Source organism: Mytilus californianus, unplaced genomic scaffold, assembly GCF_021869535.1.
Source record: "Mytilus californianus isolate M0D057914Y unplaced genomic scaffold, xbMytCali1.0.p SCAF_2, whole genome shotgun sequence".
Lineage (NCBI taxonomy): Eukaryota > Metazoa > Mollusca > Bivalvia > Mytilida > Mytilidae > Mytilus > Mytilus californianus.
In genome coordinates, this window is record NW_026262668.1 from 107,100,681 (window position 1) to 107,120,378 (window position 19,698).

The following is a 19,698-nucleotide window of genomic DNA, read 5'->3' on the forward strand; positions in this document are numbered from 1 at the left end:
TGGATAAGTTCTACCAATTATGGGGGGAAATGGTGGCTTACATAAATATATATTTAATCTGCATAAGTACTTCTGCCTACCTTATCCTCCCTTCCTATTGCCTTTACATGTTATAATGAACTTTCACTGGTTAATGGCATTTAAACACAAAATAAAATTTTAAACAAAAAATACCACTTACTGTGGATTCATTATTATTCGTTGGATACCAATTTTCGTTGGTTTCGTGGGTACAGGTGAACCAAGAATTCAAATGTTCAACGAATTACAAATTTTATATATGATTTGTATGCAGAGATGGGCAAAACCACAAAATGAAATATCCACAAACATGCAAGTTTTCCTCAATCCATGAAAGTTGATACCCATGAAAATAAATGAATCCACAGTATTTGAAGAAAGGGCTGCCCCTTTTCATCTGGCACATACTAATAAAAGATCTGAGATGTTGATGGAAGACCAAAATTGCAGATACATAACTACTAAATGTGCTAATGTTGTCATTACATCAATGAAATGATAAATCACCTCAAAAAAAGAAACAATTTGCAAAATCCTACACAGTCATATCAAGAACAGTTTCTTTTCAAAAATAATGCTTAGGTGCTTCTCAGTTGAGGCCCACTTTGTAAATTTTGCCTATTATCATTCCTGGGTGCTAGAGGTAAAGAAATATGTCAAAACATTAGCAAAATTGAAGTAGGACAAGGTCCATTGGATTTTAAATGTTGAATGAATAATAAACACATTCAGCTTTCATTGTGACTTTTTTAAATATTTATCCTTGTGTTTGATCAATATTTTATTTATAATATAACTTATGTAGCTAACTCTCTTTTTATTAAAAAGTCTCATGCAAGAAATTAATTTAAACCACTTGAATACACTTACTGCTTCAAAAAAGTAAGATGAAAATTTAACAGCATCAAGTGTTGCAGATGTTACAATCAATTTCATGCCAGTCCTTTTCTTCACCGCTTCCTTCAATAGTCCAAACAGGACATCTGTATGAATGGTTCTCTCATGAGCCTCATCTAACATGATTATAGCATACTGAGACAGATCTGGGTCAATCAAACATTCTCTCAACATCATACCATCTGTCATGTATTTTATCTTTGTCTCTGGGCTTGTACAGTCCTCAAAACGGATGGTGTAACCTACCTACAATAGACAGGTTAAAGGATTTATCATTGGGCCTCAGGAATGGTCCAGTTCTCTATACAAATGATGCACCGTAATTTAAAAAGCAATAAAAAGACCAAGGTTCAAATCCTTGGACAAGTAGTTTCAGAGAAGAAGAATTTTGTATAACATAACCCACTATTATGGATGAAAAAAGTGATGGCAATGACGGGTGCAAAAATATAGATCAAACATATTTTTTTCTGTTAAAAAGTTTGAAAGGATTGAAATAGTATAAAGTTTATAATAATATCAAACATACCTCTTGACCAAGCCTACAACCAAATTCTTCTGAAACTCTCTTAGCAACAGACATGGCTGCCACACGACGAGGCTGGGTACATCCAATCTTCCCTTTTGTTGTGTAACCTGCCTCAGCAAGATATTGTGTGATCTGAGTAGTTTTTCCTGATCCAGTCTCTCCAATTACAATCAATACCTGATTATCATTTACTGCCTGAAATTATTAGAAATCAAACATGAATTAGTTAATTGGCAAGCAAATACATGCAGGTTTAGAATGTTACCATATTGATATTAACTGTATGGTTTTACTAAAAACGTTTATTCCATTTGTTTTAGACAATAGACAATTGAAATAAGAATTTTATTACCTTATATACAATAAAATACAAAACAATGGATGAAGGCACCTACATGTTTTATGTATATAATCTTTTTCATAAAATATTTTCCTCATTGCACATTCAAAAGCTGCGTGTTTAAGTTCTTGTTAATCAAATATATCATTTGTATAATGTGAATTTATTAAAGTGAATTTATTAAAATGAAATCATCTACTGTAAATTAAAAAATTATTGTGTGAATTCATTATTGCAATTTTATAAGAAAAAACAAAAATGCATTAAAAAACCTTGCAATTATTTCTGAATTTACAGTAAATCATAAAGAGGCAATTATCAATCTTACAGGTCAGTCTGATTTGCATAAATAGTTAAAGAATAGGTTGGCTTATGTCCAGGGAGCTTTAGTCCTGCTCCCATTATAATGTATAAATCAAAGGCGAGTACTAAAATCAATAATATTTCCAGGTAGTTCATTTAAAGCAAAGCAAAAAATTGTTAATTATTCTTAAATTTTAGACTTGTTTTATAAATTCTTAACTTGTTATTAAGCAAAAATGACATAATGCTTAAGGCTTTTTCCTAGTGAAAAAGAAAATTAAATTTGAAAAATGTTTAGTCATCCTTAACAAATGAACATACCAATCATATGCACATAAAGTAATGTTGCATCAGGAGCATTTCATTAGTTATTTCATATTCTATGGTAAAAATGTTTTAACAGTGCGTAAAACAGAAAACGAGAGGCTCTCAAGAGTCTGTGTCGCTCACCTGACTCTACTTTGGTTTTAGAAATCATGTAAAGATAGATAAAAATCATAACAGATACCCAAATAATGATTGAGGCCAAATTTGGTTTAATATTGGTTCCGTTATTTAATAAAATATCCTGGTGGCCATCTTGAACAGTAAATCGGCAACAAGGTAGCAACACTTGGTCAGCACCTCATAAGGAACATTCATGCCATGTTTGGTTTCATTCCATTCACTGGTACTCTAAAAGAAGACATTTGTATGTATTTCCCATAGGGTCCTATGTTAAACTAAGTCCCCCCTGGAGGCCATCTTGGATGATGGATCAGCTGCAAAGTAACAACACTTGGTCAGCACCTCAGAAGGAACATTTATGCCATGTTTGGTTTCATTCCATTCAGTGGTTTTCTAAAAGAAGACATTTGTATGTATTTCCCATAGGGTCCTATGTTAAACAAAGTCCCTCGCTGTCGGCCATCTTGGATGATGGACCAACTGCAAAGTAACAACACTTGGTCAGCACCTCATAAGGAACATTCTGCCATGTTTGGTTTCATTCCATTCAGTGGTTCTCTACAAGAAGACATTTGTATGTATTTCCAATAGAGTCCTATGTTAAACTAAGTCCCCCGCTGGCGGCCATCTTGGATGATGGATTGACTGCAAAGTAACAACACTTGGTCAACACCTCATAAGGAACATTCATGCCATGTTTGGTTCCATCCCATTCACTGGTTCTCTAAAAGAAGACATTTGTATGTATTTCCCATAGGGTCCTATGTTAAACTAAGTCCCCCTCTGGCGGCCATCTTGGATGATGGATCAACTGCAAAGTAACAACACTTGGTCAGCACCTCATAAGGAACATTCATGCCATGTTTGGTTTCATTCCATTCAGTGGTTCTCTAAAAGAAGATATTTGTATGTATTTCCCATAGGGTCCTATGTTAAACTAATTCACCCACTGGCGGCCATCTTAGATGATGGATCGACTGCAAAGTAACAACACTTGGTCATCACCTCATAAGGAACATTCATACCATGTTTGGTTTTATTCCATTCACTGGTTCTCTTTAAGAAGACATTTGTATGTATTTCCCGTAGGGTCCTATGTTAAACTAAGTCACCCACTGGAGGCCATCTTGGATGATGGACCGACTGCAAAGTCACAACACTTGGTCAGCACCTCATAAGGAACATTCTGCCATGTTTGGTTTCATTCCATTCAGTGGTTCTCTAAAAGAAGTCATTTGTATGTATTTCCATAGAGTCCTATGTTAAACTAAGTCTCCCGCTGGCAGCCATCTTGGATGATGGATTGACTGCAAAGTAACAACACTTGGTCAACCCCTCAAAAGGAACATTCATGCAATGTTTGGTTCCATTCCATTCACTGGTTCTCTAAAAGAAGACATTTGTATGTATTTCCCATAGGGTCCTATGTTAAACTAAGTCACCCACTGGCGGCCATCTTAGATGATGGATTGGCTGCAAAGTAACAACACTTGGTCAGCACCTCATAAGGAACATTCATGCCATGTTTGGTTTCATTCCATTCACTGGTTCTCTAAAAGAAGACATTTGTATGTATTTCCCATAGGGTCCTATGTTAAACTAAGTCCCCTGCTGTTGGCCATCTTGGATGATGGACCGACTGCAAAGTAACAACACTCAGTCAGCACCTCATAAGGAACATTCATGCCATGTTTGGTTTCATTCCATTCAGTGGTTCTCTAAACGAAGACATTTGTATGTATTTCCTGTAGGGTCCTATGTTAAACTAAGTCCCTCGCTGGCGGCCATCTTGGATGATGGACCGACTGCAAAGTAACAACACTTGGTCAGCACCTCATAAGGAACATTCATGCCATGTTTGGTTTCATTCCATTCACTGGTTCTCTAAAAGAAGACATTTGTCATACCTGCCAACTTTCACGATTTAGGTGTGTACTACACGATTTTGATTCTTAATCACGATTGCACGATCGTGATCGTGAAAAAAACACTAAAACACGATTTTGTGAAAATTTACATGAAAAATATGATTTTTTCCCGAATTTGAACTGTTCCCAAGGGAAGACAATCGTGATCAGCCAATCAAATTCTGTGTTTCTCATGATCAAATTAATAAGCCAATCAAAAACGTTTTCTCTTAGGAATATTCTAACATGCTAGATTTTGAACTTGTGTTGTACTTCTGTGTGTAAGTCAGAATTGTAAAATCGTGAATATGGAAAGTTAATTTTCATCTGCAAGGAGGTTCTTAAACAGCTTAAGAATAAAAGCATGGCTGATTGACAAAATTCAATGATGCAGTACTACCATAAAGATAATAAATAGTAGTTTATTCACTAATTTATTGACATTACACTTGCTGTAACATATCTCATTTTTGTATTCAATTAAATTACCAAATGGGGCAAATCATTTAAAGTACAATGTACTTTACATTTTGTACTTCATTTTTCACAAGGACCAAACAAACAGGTTTGGAACAAAACCCCAAATGAGGGGTATATCCCTTAAATGAGGGACTGCCCCCAAGACATTAAGACAAGGGGTCATTTTACTGTTGTAAAAAAGAAAATTTAGATTTTTTAACTTACAAGTGGGAACATTTATTATATTTGGAACAACTTTATAGTCGTTTCTAAATGAGGGGTCCAATAAAAAACCAGGAACATTACAAAATTCTTGGACATGTTTTAACCAAACATGCATAATACCAGATTGATGTATAATTCTTTAGGAAAAGTTTCTTCAAATGATATAGATATGTGCTCATTTGTACTTAAAATTGGTTTTTAATGTCCTTACATTGAGGGGTTACCCCTCATTTACATTGAGGGGTTACCCCTCATTTGGGGTGTTGTTCCCAACCTGATAAAGTCCTTCTTTGTGCATACTTTTAAATTTTAAACGTCAACAATCATTTAATATCCTAACACAAGAAAATAAATCCTGGTCTTCTAGCTACAGATTCATCTTTTCTACTGATATATTAATAATAACTAAAATCATGCTAATAAACTTAAGAAAAAGGCTTGTAAGCTCGTCATACAAATATGACACTTTTTCTAGACCACAAAACAACACGCGCAAAATATGTCGCAAAGAATTGTTGTCGCGCACTAAAACCCCCATGGGGACTTTCAAAAGTTGGCAGGTATGATTTGTATGTATTTCCCATAGGGTCCTATGTTAAACTAAGTCACCCACTGGCGGCCATCTTCGATGATGGATCGGCTGCAAAGTAACAACACTTGGTCAGCACATCATAAGGAACATTCATGCCATGTTTGGTTTCATTCCATTCACTGGTTCTCTAAAAGAAGACATTTATATGTATTTCCCATAGGGTCCTATGTTAAACTAAATCCCCCGCTGTCGGCCATCTTGGATGATGGATTGACTGCAAAGTAACAACACTTGGTCAGCACCTCATAAGGAACATTCATGCCATGTTTTGTTTCATTCCATTCAGTGGTTCTCTAAAAGAAGACATTTGTATGTATTTCCCATAGGGTCCTATGTTAAACTAAGTCCCCTGCTGGTGGCCATCTTGGATGATGGATCGGCTACAAAGTAACAACACTTGGTCAGCACCTCATAAGGAACATTCATGCCATGTTTGGTTTCATTCCATTCAGTGGTTCTCTAGAAGAAGTTCAAAATGTAAAAACTTAACGACGACGACGACGGACGACGAAGGACTATGACAGACGACAGACGACGGAAGCCAAGTGATGAGAAAAGCTCACTTGGCCCTTTGGGCCAGGTGAGCTAAAAAGCAACATAGTTGCCATGATTTTAAATAGAGTTTGTCAAAAGAAAAAGAAAGACAAAATGCCATGGCACTAACACACTCAAACATCCTGACCAACCTTCAACAGTTCATCTTTAAGTTTATATATAGGTAAACTTTGTCTTTGTTCTAACAATGATTTCTTCTCTTTCCTTCCATATGATGCCTTTTTGCCACCAGCAATATGTTTCTTCCATTCTGGGAGGTCTTGTGGAGTCATTCCTACACCTCTAATGTTTGCTGCCAGCTGTCTACTACCTGTAATAAAACCAGTTTGGAATGTAGCCTTTTGTTTTACTTTTTTAGTTTTAAGATCTCTTTACCTTAAAAGGAAATAGTATTTAAGAATAATAATAAAAACGAGATCCTGAATGCAAGAGAGACAAATATTCTCATTTCTTATTCATATGCTTCTGTAACAGGAAATGAGTATTTGGTTTGTCAACATTAAACAGTTTAAATAATGTTAAATCCAAAACAAATTTTATGATGATGATGATGATGATGATTTGGAGTTTCATGTCCAGTGCAAAACATAACATGCATACCAGGACGAGAACGTTAATGTGATATGAATATGAACCGTGCTTTGTTATAGACTAATAAAATGCTCCGCTGGGGCTCAGCTTGATACGACCGCAGAGGTCGAACCCTGAACAGTTGGGGCAAGTATGGACACAACATTCAAGCTTGATACAGCACTGAATTTGGATTGTAATTAAATATTTGACACAGCATAGGTTTCTCACACAGAATGAAAGTGGTCTAAGAACTTAAAATTTTTTAATTTACCTATTCAAACCATATCATTATTATTTGCTTTTATATATAAATCAGAAATAACCAATTTAAAATGGAAAATTTTAAAGAAAAAAAAGGAAAAAAAAAATTCCCCCCCCCCCAATTTTTTGAACCCCCTTATGATTCATCACCCCCAAACTCAATCCCAGCCTTCCCTTTGTGGTATGGTACCTTGCAGTACAATTTCAGAAAGATCCATACACTTGAACACAAGTTATTGTCTGGAAACTAGAAAAATGCTTGTTTTCTGGCCCCTTTTTGGCCCCAAATTTCTAAACGTTTAGGGCAATTACCCCCAAACTCAAACCCAGCTTTCCCTTTGTGATATGGAACCTTGCAGTACAATTTCATATACACTTACACACAAGTTATTGTCCTAAAACTAGAAAAATGCTTGTTTTTTTGCCCTTTTATGGCCCCTAATTCCTAAATGTTTGGGGGAATTACCCCCAAAATCAATCCCTGCCTTCCCTTTGTGGTATGGTACCTTGCAGTACAATTTCAGAGAGATCCATACACTTGAACACAAGTTATTGTCTTGAAACTAGAAAAATGCTTATTTTTGGCCCCTTTTTGGCCCCTTCTTCCTAAGTTTTTTAGTCAATTACCCCCAAACTCAATTCCAGCTTTCCCTTTGTGATATGGAACCTTGTAGTACAATTTCATAAAGATCCATACACTTACACACAAGTTATTGTCTTGAAACTAGAAAAATGCTTGTTTTTTGCCCCTTTTTGGCCCCTAATTCCTAAAATTTGGAGGCAATTACCCCCAAAATCAATCCCAGCATTCCCTTTGTGATATGGAACCTTGTGATACAATGTCAGAGAGATCCATACACTTACACACAAGTTATTGTCATGAAACTAGAAAAATGCTTGTTTTTTGTCCCTTTTTGGCCCCTAAATCCTAAAATTTTGAGGCAATTACCCCCAAAATCAATCCCAGCATTCCCTTTGTGATATGGAACCTTGTGATACAATGTCAGAGAGATCCGTACACTTACACACAAGTTATTGTCATGAAACTAGAAAAATGCTTGTTTTTTGCCCCTTTTTGGCCCCTAAATCCTAAAATTTGGAGGCAATTACCCCCAAAATCAATCCCAGCATTCCCTTTGTGATATGGAACCTTGTGGTACAATGTCAGAGAGATCCATACACTTACACACAAGTTATGTCTGGAAGTTACAAAAATGCTTATTTTTGGCCCCTTTTTCCTTAACTGTTGGTACCATAACCCCCAAAATCAATCCCCACCTTCCTTTTGTGGTATTGAACCTTATAGTAAAATTTCATTGAGATCCATTTACTTAAACTAAAGTTAGAGTGCGAAAACTAATGTGTCTTCGGACGACGACGACGCCAACGTCATACCAATATACGACCACAAAAATTTTTTTGCGGTCGTATAAAAAGCTGAGCTTGATTTTGAATGTGTTAGTTCACAAGGTACATCAGTAGGAAGACAGGACACACTATTCTGACTCTGAGCCAAATAGCATGTGCTCTTAATGCTGCCTGCTTAGCAGAGGACCAATAAATACCAATTATCAAGCAGTTGGTTAGTCCCAGCAATTGAACCCATGAGCTCCAGAACTTGAGGAATTGTGATTGAAATTCTTTGTCATTAAAATTCATTGACCATTTTTTCATTCAGTACCAGGGAAAAAAGTCACTGTCTTCACAGTGCATTAAGGTTTAAAGAGTTCTGCACATACTGTCAGGCATGGGATCTGTCCAGTTATTATTTAACCCTGCTGGAACCTCCATCTCAGCCTCTCTCTGAATCTGTTTTACTTCCCGTCTTTCTTTCTGTAAGGCATTCTGCATCATGGCAGCTTGTGATAATGAACCATCAGGATTCTACAAAAAATGACCGATTTGAATACTGGTTTAACATCAACACAACACAAGTACCATAATGCATATTTAACAAATTTATCCAAAAGTATTACATATTCATAATCTAGAGGACTCAAATGATTTCATTTTTTTATGTTTCACACAATCTGATGATTTGCTTTTTTGTACAAGGTTTATTAAATATTATCACTTACAAATGAGATCCTTATCTTCAGTTGGAAAATAAAACCAGCAGATCTTTAACCATGATTTTGCACATGTGGTTGAACTTTGCATTCAAAATCATTAATATAATTTCCAATAATTTTAAAATAAAAAATTCATGAAGTTAAATACATTGATTTTATCTCTAATTTAATAAAATTATGAGTAGAGTGCACAAATCCTTATACCCCTGCTCCCTCGTTATAACAGACTGCAAAGTTTTGTGTTTTACTGTATGAATCCTCCATAATTTATTCCAATAAATTGTACAATAAAAGATGCAAAATGGATTTAGAAAAAAGGAATTACATGTACTTGAAATGTTAATTGTAATCAAGTCAATTGGTTAGAAGCTGCAGATACAATATGCCTACCTCTTTAGACCAAAAACACATATTAAAGGCCATATTTTGCTGTGGAAAACCTCAAAAATCTATGAAAAACAAAATAGATAGGAAAACCATTATGCAAGGCAGATTCTAGCCAGAGGTTTAAGTGAAATTGATGATACAAGTGATTACCCCTTTATTTAGATATTGCAGTCCATGGGAAACTCCAATTGAACAGTAGATAAGATTGAAAGTTTCATTGAAATCCAGTCAATACTTTAGGGAAAGTTTGAAAGACAGCAACCTCATAAAAAAAAAAATTCAACATCTATAGGTCAACAAAGTCTTCAAAATTAGACAACTGGCTTTACATTATGCCAAGCTTTAAACCACCCCAAGTCTAGAAAATTTGTGAATAAATTAAAAAAAAGATCTATCAGTAACATTAAAATTACCTAAAAGACAAAAACATTACAAAAAAAATATACACTAATGTTCCTGACTTGTGAAAGGATTATGAACATGTGCAGGGTTCATTGTCTCACAGCAAGTGCTACAGTATCATGAGGGTAACTTATGGAGAAATAGGAAAAGATTTTCAAACTTTTTAGACAGTAGTAAGTATGATAGATTTTATACCTTTACAATTTTTACAGGACTCAGATCTAATCCTCCTCTACCTCCAACTCCTGCTAAAAATGGAGCCTCTTCTTCAACCATTTCTATTTCAACGTCTTCATCTGTAAAATAAAATCAACAGAGATTTAACCATGATGTTACAAGTAGTGCATTTAATATTTCCTTATCAAAATGATATGTTTTAGTTTCCCGCTTACAAGCTTTTAAGACTTATTCAACTGGAATGCAAATGTATCCAAATGCAGCAGTAAATATCTCATTCACATAATTAACTCTTCATGCAGAACAAACAATAAAGAAGTATACATTTTTTTCAAAGGTAAACAGCAAGTCTTTTGGAGTTTTCTGTTGTTGGGTTACTGTTTTGTGCATATATACTCCACATTGATATTTCCTTATTTATCAATTTAAAGGACTGTGTATTGAAATTTTATCATATGATCATTGCATTATCATTGACACATATTATCTGAACTGTATATCTATTACCAAATCTTGCAAAAGCAATATAATATCATACAAATATAACTCTATTTTGGTGCAGAACCCTTTTTTAGAACAAAAACAAAATTCTTATCAATCTGAATAAATTCAGAAAGTTCTGGAATTTTCAACTAACTTCAGAGTACTAACTTCATATATACACAAACCTGAATCGTCTTCTTTTGGTAGTAATCCTGTCTCTTCATCAAAATCTGGATATTCAGATTTGTCTATTACATTGGCTGCTATCATACGATTAATCTCCCATCTCTCAGGTGATGTCATTCTACGACCTTTTTTCACATCTTTGACCTCATCAAGATCAGGCATGTCCAGTAATGCCTGTACTGTTGGACGATCAGGATTACGAGCCTCTGTTTCATCTTTAACCTCTCCACCAGTTAATGACCTTGTCTGACTGGGGTTAATATCTTCTCCAGTATCTTGATCTACATCCTAAAAATGATTCAGAAAAGGTATAAAATAGATGTGAATTACACACACAACTGAATGAAGCAAAACATTGTATTTTATATGAAGAGTATATAACAGTGTAACTTTCTATAACCTAGGTGTTTGAATATGTCAAATCACTACATACTGGATATCTCTAATTTTTAAACATAAATGCATTCTGTTGATTTTTACTGTTTATCATTCTTGTACATAGAAGGCAATAAATAATACATCTTTATTTATAATTAAGGAATGATTTGTAACAGTTGTTTTGAAAATAGTTACAAGGCTGAAGAATTTCTCAAATTTTGGACTTACCTTCATGGAAAGACTAGTTTTATTCCCAGTGTAAGACAATACTTTAATCTTGACTCTTTGGCCTTTCGACACTACATCACTGACCTGGGACACTCTCCCTTCTCTTCTTAACTGTAATGAAATTAAATATGTTCACTGTCAACAGGATGTTCTAACATAGTACAGTATGCATTCTTCCGTTGTCAAAAGTCAAACTATATAAATATAGATTCTACCGTTGCATTGAGTGTGATACAGCATTTTTCAACTGGAGACAGATAAATATTCAAATTAAATGATTGAAAGAGAATGGAGAAAAATGAATTGCACAAAATTCAGTGGTGGATGAATCTGTTTTTCTAATGATATAAGCCGCTAGGTTGGCAAACTTTTTGAATGATCAATGATGTGTTTCTTTCTACGTGTTGTCATTAGGCATGGTCGTTTTTTTTTGGTGAAATCACAATAGCAAATTCAGAGTAAAGCAAGAAAATTGGAAGTCATAATTAAATTTTGACCAAAGAAGAACTGAGATTAAACAAGCCACACATTGATTAGAAAATAAATGGGGAATGTGTCCATGGACATAGATGATGCCCCCACTTGCATATAAAGTTATAAAAGGACACAACTCAAGAACTGTAAAAGTGATGCTACCTAAATTTGTACTTGATCTGAGTTTTGGGGTAATAAGCATTGTGTATACGTTTCATAACATTTAGTAGAGGCACTCTTAAGTTAGAGAACAGAAACAAAATTTCAGCAATTTTTTCCATTTGTAAAGGGGCATAACTCTAGGAGAGTAAAAGTGACGCCACCAAAATTCAAACTTGATCTGTGTTTTGTGGTTATGAGCAGTATGTATAAGTTTCATAACATTTGGTTGAGGCAAACTAAAGTTAAGGAACGGAAACGAAAAATTCAGTAATTTTTCCATTTGTAAAGGGGCATAACTCTAGAACGGTATAAGTGATGCCACCAAAATTCATACTATATCCATGTTTTGTGGTAAGAAGCATTGTGTATAAGTTTCATAACATTTGGTTGTGGCAAACTAAAGTTAGAGAACAGAAACGAAAAATTCAGCAATTTTTCAATTTGTAAAGGGCATAACTCTAGAACAGTAATAGTGACGCCACCAAAATTCAAACTTGATCTGTGTTTTGTGGTAATAAGCATTGTGTATAAGTTTCATAACATTTGGTTCAGGCAAACTAAAGTTAGAGAACAGAAACCAATTTTGGGATGTACATACGTATGTATGGACGGACGTACAGACGGACAAGGGTAAAACTGAATGCCCCCTCCGCTATGGAGGGGGCATAAAAATAATCAACCTGTCCAGGAAAGTTTAAATCAGCTAAGGATTAATAGTAAGTGCAGTATTTTTCATTGCCCCATGAATATTTATCCTTTCTCAATACAGTGATTCTAATGTTCTTTCAGCATAACATTTTTGGTTTTGGAAGGAATACTTTAGAATGGACCTTCCAAATTTATCAAAGTTTTTTTAACATGCAATGGACCAAAAAATGACATTTACCAAATTGTGGGTCGTGTTTCTCTGAAAAATGATAAAGGTATGGCAGACTGGGGAATCTGTGATCTCAAGATAGCTTTTCACTCTTTATACATATGTTATACTTTAAACTGCTATTGCATAATTGGAAAGTATAACTGGCTTTAGTTTGACATACACAGTAATTTCCTCACACTAATGTTCTCTTAAGTAATTACCTACAAAATGATTTATCCAGGTTTGGTGATACTACTGTAAAGGTTATGATATATTCAAAATTGTACATTCACCTTCAAATAATTAAAAAAAAAATTTAAACTAACCTGTGAAATATGTACAAGTCCCTCAACCCGCTTTCTTAGTCCTTCTAATTGAACAAAACATCCAAACTGCATCAATGTAGTCACTCTTCCATCAAATATCTAAAATAAAATAAATAAATATATATATATATGTAAACCATTTTTAATATTTTATAGAATTTTTCATTCAATCATTCATAGTAGGCATTGGATGGTGCTCTAAAAATAAGGAACCAATTCAATAGAAGTAAGAAAAACATTTCTCATTCATTTTCATGAGCAGAATAAATACAAGAGTGCACATGCTGAAATGTCACACCTGCTTTATTATATAAGAGAAATAATTTAATTTTAAGTTGAAAGTCTTTAAAATATCAAGATCTTAATAAAGGTATTGAGGGAAAAGGTCAGATGAACACTGCAAGACATACATCATAACCTTACAATCATTCAATACACCAAGAAAGTTGACCACTGAAGAAACAACCTAATCACGAAATAATTGACCCATGAACCATAATGAGGTCAAGGTCAGACAGGCTTGGGTTAATTGTAATTGTAATCATTAATCAGTTGTAATCGATTACAATTTTTCTAGTAAACATAGTAATCATTAATCTGCCAAAAATCTGATTACATGTAATTTAATTTAATCAATTACTTTTCAAAATACTTTGTAATCCTGATTACTTTTTGATTAAATTCTGATTAAATTTAAAAAAAATCTCAAGTTATGTTTATGGTCAATATATCATGTCTTAAATGAACATTTTTATTATTCATATTTAATAGATATATTAATTATTAAAATAGTTTTGTTTACTTTAAGCATGTAACGATTTTATAAAATATGAAGTTTGAAGTTATTATTTTTATCACATCACATAAAATCCTTTCTCAAAAAGTGCTACAGTTAAAACCATTATTCATTAACATCATTCAAATGGATTATTTTGAAACTCATTGTAATCAGATGTAATCATAATTACTTGCCAATGTTATCATTAATTAAATTAGTTTCTTTGAGAAATGGTGTAATCTTGTATTTTTTTTTCAATTTTAAATTCATTTATATGTTTCGGAGTTTAGTGTGACGTCCATTTTCACTGAACTAGTACACATTTAGGGGCCAGCTGAAGCCCCTCTCCGGGTGTGGGATTTTCTTCCTGTGTTGAAGACCCATTGGTGGCCTTGGGCTGTTTTCTGCTCTTTGGTCGGGTTGTTGTCTCTTTGACACATTCTCAATTTTAATCATTAATTTAATTTAATCGTAAAATTGACAAAGTAATTGTAATTTAATCAATTACATTGAAAGTAATCAGATCCATATACATGTCCAACTTTTAATATTCAAATATAGTTGACCTATTGCTTAAAATATCTGAGAAATGGAACTGATCACGAAAATTAGCATTGATCACTGATCCATGAAATGAGGTCAAGGTCAGGTGAACCATGTCTGATGGACATGTATACTTTGAACCAAATGTAGTTGTCCTATTACTTATAATAACTGAAAAAGTATAACTTGATAAAAACCTTTAAAGTAGCATGAAACAATAATTGTTGATTGATGGCAACAGTATATGTTATATTCAAGGTGATAACGTAAATTAATTACCGGTACTAGAGAAGGATTTGTTACGTTCTAGCTGACAAGGTATTATCAAACATCCAGCAAAGGAGACATATCATATGACTTTACTCACCACATTTTTCATAGCAACCAGACTTTGCTGTTATTCCAATTTGAGACATGAAAGTCTACTTTCATACGACCATATATGTTGACAACTCTGATGATGGGGAATATAAGATTATAAACTGACTTGGTCATCAAAAGTGGACAAACTGTTTCCTATACTCAGATGATGGGGAATATAAGATCATACATCGACTTGGTCACAAAAAGTGGACAAACTGTTTCCTATACTCAGATGATTGGGAATATAAGATCATACACCGACTTGGTCACCAAAAGTGGACAAACTGTTTCCTATACTCAGATGATGGGGAATATAAGATTATATACCGACTTGGCCACCAAAAGTGGACAAACTGTTTCCTATACTCAGATGATGGGGATTATAAGATTATATACCGACTTGGTCACCAAAAGTGGACAAACTATTTGCTATACTCAGATGATAGGGAATATAAGATTATATACCGACTTGGTCACTAAAAGTGGACAAACTGTTTCCTATACTCAGATGATTGGGAATATAAGATCATACACCGACTTGGTCACCAAAAGTGGACAAACTGTTTCCTATACTCAGATGATGGGGATTATAAGATTATATACCAACTTGGTCACCAAAAGTGGACAAACTATTTGCTATACTCAGATGATAGGGAATATAAGATTATATACCGACTTGGTCACTAAAAGTGGACAAACTGTTTCCTATACTCAGATGATTGGGAATATAAGATTATACACCGACTTGGTCACCAAAAGTGGACAAACTATTTGCTATACTCAGATGATAGGGAATATAAGATTATATACCGACTTGGCCACCAAAAGTGGACAAACTATTTGCTATACTCAGATGATTGGGAATTTAAGATTATATACTGACTTGGTCACCAAAAGTAGACAAACTGTTTCCTATACTCAGATGATGGGAAATATAAGGTTATATACCGACTTGGTCACCAAAAGTGGACAAACTGTTTCCTATACTCTGATAATTGGGAACATAAGATTATATACCGACTTGGTCACCAAAAGTGGACAAACTGTTTTCTATACTCAGATGATGGGGAATATAAGATAATACACTGACTTGGTCACCAAAAGTGGACAAACTGTTTCCTATACTCAGATGATGGGGATTATAAGATTATATACCGACTTGGTCACCAAAAGTGGACAAACTATTTGCTATACTCAGATGATAGGGAATATAAGATTATATACCGACTTGGTCACTAAAAGTGGACAAACTGTTTCCTATACTCAGATGATTGGGAATATAAGATCATACACCGACTTGGTCACCAAAAGTGGACAAACTGTTTCCTATACTCAGATGATGGGGATTATAAGATTATATACCGACTTGGTCACTAAAAGTGGACAAACTGTTTCCTATACTCAGATGATTGGGAATATAAGATCATACACCGACTTGGTCACCAAAAGTGGACAAACTATTTGCTATACTCAGATGATAGGGAATATAAGATTATATACCGACTTGGCCACCAAAAGTGGACAAACTATTTGCTATACTCAGATGATTGGGAATTTAAGATTATATACTGACTTGGTCACCAAAAGTAGACAAACTGTTTCCTATACTCAGATGATGGGAAATATAAGGTTATATACCGACTTGGTCACCAAAAGTGGACAAACTGTTTCCTATACTCTGATAATTGGGAACATAAGATTATATACCGACTTGGTCACCAAAAGTGGACAAACTGTTTTCTATACTCAGATGATGGGGAATATAAGATAATACACTGACTTGGTCACCAAAAGTGGACAAACTGTTTCCTATACTCAGATGATGGGGATTATAAGATTATATACCGACTTGGTCACCAAAAGTGGACAAACTATTTGCTATACTCAAATGATAGGGAATATAAGATTATATACCGACTTGGTCACTAAAAGTGGACAAACTGTTTCCTATACTCAGATGATTGGGAATATAAGATCATACACTGACTTGGTCACCAAAAGTGGACAAACTGTTTCCTATACTCAGATGATGGGGATTATAAGATTATATACCGACTTGGTCACCAAAAGTGGACAAACTATTTGCTATACTCAGATGATAGGGAATATAAGATAATATACCGACTTGGTCACTCAAAGTGGACAAACTGTTTCCTATATACTTAGATGATTGGGAATATAAGATCATACACCGACTTGGTCACCAAAAGTGGACAAACTGTTTCCTATACTCAGATGATAGGGAATATAAGATTATATACCGACTTGGCCACCAAAAGTGGACAAACTATTTGCTATACTCAGATGATTGGGAATTTAAGATTATATACTGACTTGGTCACCAAAAGTAGACAAACTGTTTCCTATACTCAGATGATGGGAAATATAAGGTCATATACCGACTTGGTCACCAAAAGTGGACAAACTATTTGCTATACTCAGATGATAGGGAATATAAGATTATATACCGACTTGGCCACCAAAAGTGGACAAACTATTTGCTATACTCAGATGATTGGGAATTTAAGATTATATACTGACTTGGTCACCAAAAGTAAACAAACTGTTTCCTATACTCAGATGATGGGAAATATAAGGTTATATACCGACTTGGTCACCAAAAGTGGACAAACTGTTTCCTATACTCAGATGATGGGGAATATAAGATTATATACTGACTTGGTCACCAAAAGTGGACAAACTGTTTCCTATACTCAGATGATGGGGATTATAAGATTATATACCGACTTGGTCACCAAAAGTGGACAAACTATTTGCTATACTCAGATGATAGGGAATATAAGATTATATACCGACTTGGTCACTAAAAGTGGACAAACTGTTTCCTATACTCAGATGATCGGGAATATAAGATCATACACCGACTTGGTCACCAAAAGTGGACAAACTGTTTCCTATACTCAGATGATGTGGATTATAAGATTATATACAGACTTGGTCACCAAAAGTGGACAAACTATTTGCTATACTCAGATGATAGGGAATATAAGATTATATACCGACTTGGCCACCAAAAGTGGACAAACTATTTGCTATACTCAGATGATTGGGAATTTAAGATTATATACTGACTTGGTCACCAAAAGTGGACAAAATGTTTCCTATACTCAGATGATGGGGAATATAAGATTATACACCGACTTGGTCACCAAAAGTGGACAAACTGTTTTCTATACTCAGATGATGGGGAATATAAGATCATACACAGACTTGGTCACCAAAAGTGGACAAACTGTTTCCTATACTCAGATGATAGGGAATATAAGATTATATACCGACTTGGCCACCAAAAGTGGACAAACTATTTGCTATACTCAGATGATTGGGAATTTAAGATTATATACTGACTTGGTCACCAAAAGTAGACAAACTGTTTCCTATACTCAGATGATGGGAAATATAAGGTTATATACCGACTTGGTCACCAAAAGTGGACAAACTATTTCCTATACTCAGATGATGGGGAATATAAGATTATATACTGACTTGGTCACCAAAAGTGGACAAACTGTTTCCTATACTCAGATGATGGGGAATATAAGATTATACACCGACTTGGTCACCAAAAGTGGACAAACTGTTTTCTATACTCAGATGATGGGGAATATAAGATAATACACCGACTTGGTCACCAAAAATGGACAAACTGTTTTCTCTACTACTACTTGGTAGACAAATCCTATGCTGTATTATCCTTTGCCTAATAGGGCTTCAACATTAAGATTTATCTAATTCATTTTATAGAGATTCCTTGAGATTAGATGTAGATTTCCTTTTTCCAATCACTTCAATTTATCTTTAATGATAAGTGTCATGTATTCATACTACAGGCATGATTTGGGGACAAACTGTACTAAAATTAATTTATTCAAAATGTTCTCAAATTTGCAGAATTAATTGTTGAAGTTTTGTACTTCAATAATACTGTTACATATCTATCTATCTATTGTAATACTAGAGGTCCAAAAAGCTAGTTCACAAATATGATACCCCTACCCCCACATACAAGAAATTTGCTTAGGAAAACCCAACAATAATGTTGATTGATAAACTAAATAAGAGGTGCACAATGGCATTATATGGTTAAGATTCTGATAGAGTTTCAATAAATTCTAAATATGGGTTTAGAAGAAGTTGTAGATACAAAATAATTATGATACAATGCATTTTTAATTCTTGATCAATTTACATGGACAAATAAGCCTGGAAATGTACATTATCTTTCAAATTCTATTTATTAACCCTACCATTCCAGCAACTGGTTCCAGTGGTAACTCTTCATGCTTCATTTTTCTGTCTTTTCTATCTTTAATTCTGTCTCTACTTCTTGACCTTGACCTTCTTCTATACTTCCTGTCAGGACTGTCAGATCTATCTCTCTGGCGTCTCCTATCACGGCTGTCTGATCTATCTCTGTGGCGTTTCCTTTCACGGCTGTCTGACCTGTTTCTTTGATGTTTCTTATACGGTGACCGACTTCTACTTCTGAATCTGTCACCATCATGAGATCTACTTCTGTTACGATTTCTTTCACGAGATCTACTTCTAGACTTTTTCTTTTTTCTGAAACAAATTTATAAAACATGCTGAATTAAGTTTGGTTATACATGTATCTTGACATTTATTCCATTATTAAACTATATACAGTTCAGCTAAAAAAAGTTAGACAAGAGGCTGTCAGAGTGACAGCAAACCGGATTTTCCTGCAGAGGTCGAACCCTGAACAGTTGAGCAAGTATGGACACAACAG

At 34.4% G+C, this 19,698-nt stretch overlaps 1 protein-coding gene across 18 annotated transcripts in view; it reads right to left on the bottom strand.

The window, feature by feature from the left end:
- Positions 1-19,698, bottom strand: part of LOC127728510 (ATP-dependent RNA helicase DHX8-like) — a 54,500-nt gene that overhangs the window by 17,017 nt on the left and 17,785 nt on the right. For all 18 annotated transcript variants that reach the window (XM_052235896.1, XM_052235902.1, XM_052235901.1 and 15 more), the window contains 9 exons: positions 19,196-19,511; positions 13,244-13,342; positions 11,423-11,533; positions 10,816-11,104; positions 10,166-10,266; positions 8,849-8,993; positions 6,407-6,585; positions 1,448-1,642; positions 892-1,164 (listed from right to left, as the gene is read on the bottom strand). In XM_052235896.1, coding sequence (XP_052091856.1) covers positions 892-1,164; positions 1,448-1,642; positions 6,407-6,585; positions 8,849-8,993; positions 10,166-10,266; positions 10,816-11,104; positions 11,423-11,533; positions 13,244-13,342; positions 19,196-19,511 — 1,708 coding nt within the window. The remainder of the gene's footprint in view (positions 1-891; positions 1,165-1,447; positions 1,643-6,406; positions 6,586-8,848; positions 8,994-10,165; positions 10,267-10,815; positions 11,105-11,422; positions 11,534-13,243; positions 13,343-19,195; positions 19,512-19,698) is intronic.